Here is a 9,321-nt window from a genome sequence, read left to right as displayed (position 1 = left end):
CATTGAAGGCATGGCCATAACAACTAAAAACAACCAATCCCTTGTTTATTTGTTCAGACCTTTTGGATTGGATATGCCTTTATTAGTCTCACAGTGGAGAAATTTCCATTTCACAGCAGCAAAGTGATGAAAGGAATGAAAGTAGAAAAACAAAAATACATGAGCTGCTGGAAAGTCAAATCACACATAATTTTCCTGTTGGACTTTATTCAGAGGTGTCATGTTGTATTTGCAAACATAGTTATACTCTGGCTACTGAACAAATGATGTTATCACTGGATTAAAATTAAAATCAGGAAAACATTATTCAAAACCATCATACCTTTTCTTGATACTTGCACTATGTACAGTTCTTTATGAAACGGTTTTGCACATTTACAGCATACAGTGAGACCTCAACTATGAACTTAATTGGTTCCCAGACAGAGTGTGTAAGGCGAAAAGTGTGTATCTCAAAATAAAAATTCCCATAGGAAACCATTAAAATGGGAATAATCCGTTCCCGGGTTTCCATAAAATATAGTTTTTAACTAAATAAGCCTTAAAACTACACACAACATACCTTATTCTATGTATAATAAATGTGCTATTGTGTTGTAATGAAAGAAATACACTGCATTGTATCATAAAGTCACAAAGAGAGGCACATTACATGAGGACTGTAATTAAAGAAATAAACTGTGCTGTAAAAATGTAAAAAAGTTTTTTTTCCAACTTCTTCGATTGAGAGCACGGAAACACCTTTTGCAACAGACGCACCTTTGATGGCTTCTCTGTTCCGGAGAATGGGAGCACGGAAACACCTTTTGCAACAGACGCACCTTTGATGGCTTCTCTGTTCCGGAGAATGGGAGCAATGGTTGACTTAGCATAGCCGTGCTCGGCCACTAAATCACACAAATGCACACCTTGTTTGTGTTTTTCAATTATCTCCTTCTTCTCAGCGACGGTGATTTTATTTTGTGTCTTCTTGGGCTGAACACGAGCTTGTGGTGGTTTTTTTTTCGGTCCCATCATAGTAAAATTGTCAACAAAAAGCTCCAAGTAGGCGATCGACGTGTGCATTCAATGAGAGGGGGTGAGCAAAGTAGCGCCGACTGCAGCGCTGTTCGGTCGTGTGCTTCCGCCGAAGATCACTCCACCAGCCGTGGTGGGTGTGTATTATGAATATAGTGCTTATTATAAGGTTTAATTTTCATTTTTTAGAGGTTCTTAAGACGAAAGGTTTGTAAGATAAGGTGTTTGTAAGTTGAGGTCTCACTGTACATGTTTTACTGTGCTTAGAATATCTTGTTTTTCTATCCTTTCACCCCCCCCATCCCCTTTCAAACTGCTGCTGTGGACTGCAAATTCCCCCATTGTGGGACGAATAAAGGTTTTCTGATACTGATAATGTTTCAAGCCGACGCTTGAGATAATCCACTGCTTAAAATAATTTTCGGCAAAACGGCTTTACTGTCAATCCTGGCAGAAACCCCTCTTGCATATATATATATATATATATATATATATATATATATATATATATATACACTCATGAATTGCACTCGTGACATTGCCCAAAGCTGAAAAAGACTAATTCTAATCAGTCTGAAATCATACCTTATTTGTCGATTGTTACCTCATGCGTGTGAAACCCACCCACCTACATTCTGATGTAATAATTATTGATGTTACTTAAAAAAAAAGTTTTAGCTCACAATGCCAACAAATAGGGGATAAAAGTAGTTCTGTATTCCGTCCCACTTCATGTTTAGAAGAAAGCTGCAAGCAAACAAAATTTAAGAGAGTCTTTATTGACAGCTCAAAACAGCAACATCTAAGAATGTGACACCAATTTGAGGACTTGTGGCTTCAATTCTGCCACAGAATGAATGTGTATATATTGATGGTTGTAAAATAAAATGCTGGAAGTCTTTAAATAAATAAATGACATTGATAAATAGCAAGAACTGTGAGGAATAAATACATAAATTTTTCAATCATATCTCTTGGTGTTTTACAGACAACAGTTATCTTAAAAACACAATTCTGGTGATAAATCATCCACCGAATTCTATTCATGGGTGTTGTTGGGAGACAGTCTGCATCAAAGTAGAAATATCAACACGTGGGAGTTCGAACCGAAAGTTGAGAACTATGCCAATGTGATGAGACACTGGACTATTTATTGATCCAGGAGTTGGAGGATGAATTACCTACCGGAGAGGACAGAAACATGTCAACTAATAATTCATGATATTAGGAGCAAAAATCCATGAATCAGTGACGTAGTTGATAGTTTTTATGCTTTATTTTGATTTGGGACTATGGTATCCAGAGTCAATTGCTGTGAAAGTCAAGTAAGTCAGTTTTTATTGCACTTAAAGCACAACCGACGTCATTTTGTTGTTTTTTTTTAACTGACATCAGAAAAACGTTTTATAGCATCTAAAATACCCAAAACACACAGTATGATATTTTTAGTCAAATGCCAAACACCAATAAAAATGACAAAGTGTCCAAAATCTGCAAAAAATTGAGCTGCGAATTGGGCATTTTCAGAAACCGTCCCCAGATCGTGACGTCACGCCAAGACGTCTTGCATTGCTAGTAAATCAAAACAATGGCTTCAGATTCAGAGAATATACTTTCTTGTTACACATCCAGGTATGAATATGATTCAAATAGTTCTGAAGAGGAAAGCATACATGTTTGCAATCGATTAAAGAATTTATTTGTGCCATTTTGAGGCAACATTGGGGGGAAATCTCTCACCCAAAAAAAAGAGGCACGAAATGGCGACCTCCTGTGGCCACCTCCGTTTCCACAGGCTGATATGAGAGCTTATATGGCGCTTGGACGCCCTCTTCTGGCCTTCTGGCGGCTTTTGGGTGCAACACGAGGTCCCCAGACCAAACAAGTACAGCAAAATACATTGACGTGATGGAAGGACCGCTACAATGCGTCTTTTTTACAGTGAAGGGCGATCCTTTAATGACGTCACGTACGGACTCGTCATCAAATCAAAAACAAGACTTCCAGAATATTCAGAGTCTTAAAACGTAAAATATAGCTATGTGCATTGGAATCTTTGTAAAATACGCTCAGTAGAAGTAATTTGAAGCCATTTTACAAATTATGGACACAACTTGTCCGGAGACGTCGGTTGTCCTTTAACTGTCTTATTGAACTAACCCCGCTTATTATGACTGTAATGTAAATTATTGTTTATCAGATTTGTTGTAACTACACAATAAAAAAGTCCAAAGTATCTGAAGTTACAGGTTAACAGGTCTCAATCAAGGATGTTAAGGATTCATGTTACAAAATACAATGGGGCAAAACATAAAATAGCACATGATAAATAGTCACTATCCATCCATGCTAAACACAATTATAACAATTAATCTATGTGTGATGAAGTACACAAATAGATAAACTCGTTTTGGACTTCATTCGCTTGTATGGGTGGACTTCACGTGCCTGGAAAATTTACAGTGTAAATAAAGAACACCACCGTTAGTCCTGCTGTGGGTCAAAGCAATGCTGGATCGTATTTTGGCACACATAGAGGCAGGATAGAGTACATCCTGGACTGATTTATACAGCGCAATAAAAAAATCAGACTAATACATAGACACAGCGCTCTGAATTTCCACTTTACGTGTTATCAAGTTAACCTGCTCTTTGGTTCAAAGCAAGGAGCATTTTATCTGTCTCATGCTAGTTTACAGCACATAAATTTGGATATTATTATCGGATACCCTTTTCACAATATGCCGGCTGTATTTTAACACAAATAGCAAGAGTGAATAGGGTTAAGGTACCTACTTGGTTCCTCAGGGAAGTCCAAAGAATGCTTGGTGTTACCACTAATCCCAATGTTCTCCCTGCAAATCCCAATGGACCTGGTTGGAGTATTCTCCAAATTCGATTGAGTAGTCAGAGCGTTGGTGGATTTAAGAGAGTGGCGCGGTCTCTGATTGAATGTGCTCTTGTGATTACAGATGGTACAAGGGATTGGAGAGGCTGTTGGTCCACGAGGAAACCAGACTCTTGTGTTATCATGCTTGTGAGTGCCACTGTGTTGCTCTGAGCGCTCACGTTTCCACACAAAGTGAGCTGGCATGATTCCCATTACCTGTAAGCACAAACATCTTCATTGCACAAGACAAAAGGCAATCGAGGGATGACAGCACTATGGAATGACACTAAACCAAAAACAGCTAATAGGACATTTCATATTGAAACATCTTTTGTTGGTCTGAACTGGCAATTTTGTTTACCTCTTCACAGCAGCGCCTGCTGACAGCTGCTCTGAACTTTGTCCGTACCCAGAGCTTGTCCCTCTGCTGAAGGAAATGTACAAACTTCTTTCTCCAGGTCTTTCCCAGTGCCCAAGGAAATATCTCATATTTACACTCCTCATCTTCTTCCTCCATGGTGTTGGCAAGATATCTACAATGTCAAAATATCTGATTGTTAGGGTTCCAGCTTGCTAAAATATAATTTGTGTTAAGATTGGGGAATGCAGCTCGGACATGAAAATCACAAGAGTATAGTGTGACTTGTATAAAAGGTGAAATTAAGCAGCCGCATTTCAATGTCTGTGGGAGGGGGGTAAAGTATGTACAGTACTGCATGTGCAAATTTATTGGTCTCAAATGCCCACCAGAAACCCCTCTACCCCCACACGCACGCACACACACACACACACACACACACACACACACACACACACACAAGAACGCGAGCCGCCTAAAAATTGCATGTCGGCCTCACATTAGAAAGGTGCAGGGTTTGATTTGGCCTGCAGCCTTCCCATGTGCAGTTTGCGTGCCTGTGTGGGTTTTCTCCAGGTGCTCCAATTTCCTCCCATATTACAAAAAAATGTTCATGGAACCCTCTCAATTGTTCACAGGCTTGAGTGTCTGCACTGAAGGTTGTTGGTCTCTGTGTGCTCGCTGATTGGCTGACAACCAGTCCAGGGTGGCCCCCCCATTGGTCGAGCACAGCTGGGACACCTTACAGCACACCCTGCTATCCATGTGACTATAAGTTGATTAGAAAATGGATGAAGAATGCACAGCAATGTTCAATTAGACTTCTTTGATAACACAATAGGTGGCGTGAGCTAGGATGTTGTAATATTTCTATCTGTCTGCACTCTAACACATCTATCTCATTGGAAGGAGATAAGAACATCACATCGTCAAATAAGCTTGGCAGAGCTGTCCTCCTGCGTCGGCATAGCTCAGTGATTATAAAGACAATGGACTATTGTGGACAATACCCTCTTTTGGATTTTCAGATTAAGGCTTCAGAGCTAGACCTCAATCTTCTTGGCATTTATTAAATAGATCAACTGAGAACATTGAGTTTTCTGGTCGTGAAAAAAAAAAAAATATATATATATATATATATATATATATATATATATATATATATATATATATATATATATATATATATATATATATATATATATATACAGTAAAGTCTCGTTATATCGATATCGGATATATATAGTCCCGGTTATATCAATACTATTTCTATGCACGCACGGAGAAAATTACATGCAAACAGGATATATCGATAGTCCCGGTTATATCGATATTTTTTCGGACTCCCTTGAATATCGATATAACGAGACTTTACTGTATATATATTGGAAGCATTAAAGATAAAAGGACCAACTTCAGGGTTCTTACAGAAATGTTCACAGACAAAATCACTTTTGATTGTGCAGTTGTACATAATTTAGTGTCTGTAGCATGGCAATTTTCTGTGAACTCACAGTGCAATGAAAAAATTCTTCTTGGTGTATTCTGCAATGGTCAAACCTGACCTTTTGAAGTAGACAAAGACCATGGCCAGAAGATACTGAAAAATAGATTTGAAAAGCCATAAATTGGGCCTTTAACATCACATTTTTTTTCCAGAAAAGTAGATGTTTACCTTGTCGGTCATTTTACAGCAACAGTCCATCAACAAAAAATTGTGGATTAGATCATCATCTGAAATGAAATTCAACATGATTCATTTGAGCACGCAATGAAGGGCAATGTCGATGTTCCTCACCAAAAAGTTTTAAGTACGATGTCATTTCATTTAGCTTCACAACAATGGTTGGTAACTGCGTCTCTCCTAGACAATACACTCCACTGCTGCAGTGGCTCTTCTTTGGTAGACACTGTAGTTGATGGTTGTTCCAGGCCCAGAGGGAGGTCTCTCTGGAGGTTATTCCACAGGTGGTAGGGATTCTGCACCCTTCGGCTCTCCGTTTCATCATGTGTCTGTCTGGGTCACTCGACATTAAACATTTTAAAAGTCTTTCACAACATTCAACATTCAATACCATTTTTAAACAATTCTTTGAACTTGGACCCATGATATGAAATTTGTAGTAATACGCATGGAAGTTGTTTTCTGTTTTACAATGTAGGTGATGAAAGAATTAAGTTGAATTCCCTTGGGTGTATCACCTACAGTGATACATTGGCTTACGAACTTAATTGGTTCCCAGGCAGTGTGTAAGGTGAAAAGTGTGTATCCCAAACATTAATTTCCCATAAGAAATCATTAAAATGAGAATGATCCGTTCTCATGTCCCCATAAAACGGGGTGTCATACATCACTTTATACCACACGTGTCAAAGCCAAAGCCTGGGAGCCAAATCTGGACCACCACATTATTTTATTCGGCCCGCAAAAGCAAATCAAGTACAGTATATCAAATGCCATGATGTTTGCCAAAGTCCGAAACAACATTTCTAATTGTCATATGTAAACCACAATAAGTCATTGTTCTTGACTCCAGTTTTGAAAAATAGTTATATGTTCATTAATTTGTATTGTGCTCTATACGTAGTATGTGAAGGAGATGAAACATTCTAATGTTTTCCCCAAATTCATAAGGTCCCTCGAGAAGAAACCGGAACTACAATGTGGCCCACAGCAAAAAAAATGAGTTTGACATCCCTGCTTTCCACCGGATTTGACATCCTCGGTTACTTCACTACCAAAATTTGCTTCATAAACTGAACAAACACTTCACATATGTCACAGAAAGCATCAATGTATTACCGATATGTTTTTGGTGGAATATACACCGTGTTTAACCGGCATGTCGAATCATTTTCCTCACCACACAAAATACACTACTTTCGATTTATATGACTTTAGCAGCTAATGTTTGTTGGAAGTTAACCAAAATTTACAAGTATAGGTTGCACTTTCTCACTAGTCAGTTTAAGACAGAATGTAAAGTATATTAATTAATAGCACCTCTCTTCGGAAAGCGGATAGACCGAATTTCTGTTGAGCAAATCTTGATAGGAAACACTTCTTTCACCCACCTGTCGTTTTACTGAAACACTCAGTGCTTATTATTCGCGTATTTGCGGGCTCGGCTCGTTGAAAGGTTGTGACGTCACACATAGAAGGGAGGAGCCTACAACAAACCGCAGTCTGAGTTCGGAGAGCAACGCCGTGAGTTGAAGCCAGCCGCTATCGCAGCGATTGTGCGCATCCATTATTATGCCGAGGCCCATAACAGTACATTTGCAAATTAGTAATCTGGTCGTGACGGTGACGTTTAAGAGTGCTTTTAAAATAAAATATGACGAAAATAGAAAGTACACGAAACTACAATCACCTATTGTTATGCAGAGTGGGCCGGGCCCGTGGGAATGTCCAGTGGATATAATTCCATACTTTAAGTGATACTCTTTGTAATGTTCAGTGATACTCCATAAAGGCAGACACCATGTCATGAAGAAACATGATGAGCATCCATGGTCACGCAAATGTGGTCTGTGAACTCTGTCACCGCGCTGCACTCTACCTTTGGTTTGCTGTTGGACTCTGGGAATACAAAAAAACACAGAATCCCAGAGCTTGATCGTAGCGCGGAGTCGAGCAAGACGTACTGTGAATCCGTCCGACTATGTGCGCGTCTATGGAACTCTGTCTGGCTGTCCGAAAAGGGCGCGACTTAAATATTGTTAAATTAGAATATTGCAATCTAATATTAGCATTAACAGTTAATTTTAAAATTGTAAATATTGTGAACGGAATTAAATATTTACCTAACAATTGGCATGTTCGTTGTGAGAGAGATCACCAAAGAAGCCGGCAAGTTACTCAGATGATTTATTCCTAACAATTTGATCTAATACAGAATTCTGGGTCTCAGAATCAGTAGGTGAGACAAAAGAGAGAGAAACAAAGACAGACTGAGGAGCCCAGTTTTAAAGGTCACTACATTCATATTAAAATTTAGCACAAAGAAATCAGCAGTTGATTGGATCCCTCTCCTTCTCTGGTGTCTTCCTCGTCTTGACGGGATGTCGCGGAGGTGTCTCAAGATGCGTCTGCCAAGTCAGCATTGGTCAGGTCGTAACCTTTCACCTCCTTTGTGCAGCGTTGGACATGTCAACTTTTCACCTCCCTTGGATGATGAGGACCAGCTGACCCCTTGACCCCCTGGTACCTGAAAAAAACAACTCCCAACAAACATTGCATGTGTAACGGAGTGGTGCACAAGATTATTAAATTATGAAGGAAGTGATGCAACGGCTCACAGTGTGGCACCAGGTCCCGCCCAGTTTCCAGAACAATCTGGACGAGATTTAGGTTAATCACCAGACGAAACCCATGCGACTTCACCCATCCCTTCTGCCATACTGTGTTGCAGAAATAAAAGAAATAAAAATACACATCCACGCGTCTGGTCTTAAGACGGCAGCATCGTAGAGATGAAGACAGTCACTGTTGTGACACCCGTCACACATGTCCGCTCGCATAGCCTCCTCTTGAAAACAAAGCTATATTTATGCTGATTAACTCACTATTTTAATGTTTATCCTACACAATGTTTAACATGGCTAACTAAATGTATTTATTTCGTTCAATACGCATTTTCATGTGTGGGAATGCGTCAGGCTGAGACACACTGAAAAACATCAAAGGGCTTGAAAGACATCAAAGGGCTGAAAGGCGCACTTCAAAGGCGTACACACATCAGCGCCGCGGTGCGCACGTGTGACGCCACAATCCCACTGCGGGGATATCACACAGTTGAATAGATGAGAGTTGGCACAAAGTCAAATGAATGAAGTCGCGCGGTAAGCAAGGAAGCAGGAAAAATTCTGATCAAGGCATGAAATTTGGAGTTGACCGGAATAAATGGTTGGATATTGTTTCTCAACTTCCTCCTAAACCATAACCGCCCCACACTCCCCAAAAAGGCTAACTGTACTTAACTATAAAAAATAAATTTGGAATTACTTTGTATTGCAACGGATGGCAAACAGCAAGTCCAAAAAAAAAATCATT

At 39.5% G+C, this 9,321-nt stretch overlaps 1 protein-coding gene across 6 annotated transcripts; it reads right to left on the bottom strand.

The window, feature by feature from the left end:
- Positions 1–1,576: 1,576 nt before the first annotated feature.
- spdya (speedy/RINGO cell cycle regulator family member A) lies at positions 1,577–7,492 on the bottom strand. 6 transcript variants are annotated; one of them, XM_089004357.1, is made up of 6 exons: positions 6,064–7,331; positions 5,941–5,999; positions 5,780–5,865; positions 4,269–4,440; positions 3,810–4,123; positions 1,577–2,198 (listed from the first exon to the last, which is right to left on the bottom strand). In XM_089004357.1, exons 1-6 carry the CDS (start codon positions 6,371–6,373, stop codon positions 2,195–2,197), a joined length of 945 nt encoding a protein of 314 aa, XP_088860483.1. In that variant the 5' UTR covers positions 6,374–7,331; the 3' UTR covers positions 1,577–2,194. The 6 variants fall into 6 exon arrangements, with proteins under 6 accessions (XP_088860483.1, XP_088860482.1, XP_088860487.1 ...); XM_089004356.1 differs by having other exon boundaries at positions 1,580–2,198; positions 3,814–4,123; XM_089004361.1 differs by lacking the exon at positions 1,577–2,198 and adding an exon at positions 7,341–7,492 and having other exon boundaries at positions 2,208–4,123; positions 6,064–6,278.
- Positions 7,493–9,321: the final 1,829 nt, after the last annotated feature.

Source organism: Hippocampus bargibanti, linkage group LG09 (genome assembly GCF_051943395.1).
Source record: "Hippocampus bargibanti isolate YZ-2025 linkage group LG09, ASM5194339v1, whole genome shotgun sequence".
In the NCBI taxonomy this organism is placed as follows: Eukaryota; Metazoa; Chordata; class Actinopteri; order Syngnathiformes; family Syngnathidae; genus Hippocampus; species Hippocampus bargibanti.
The sequence above is the reverse complement of the archived record's forward strand: the minus strand, read 5'-3'. Positions and strand labels throughout refer to the sequence as shown.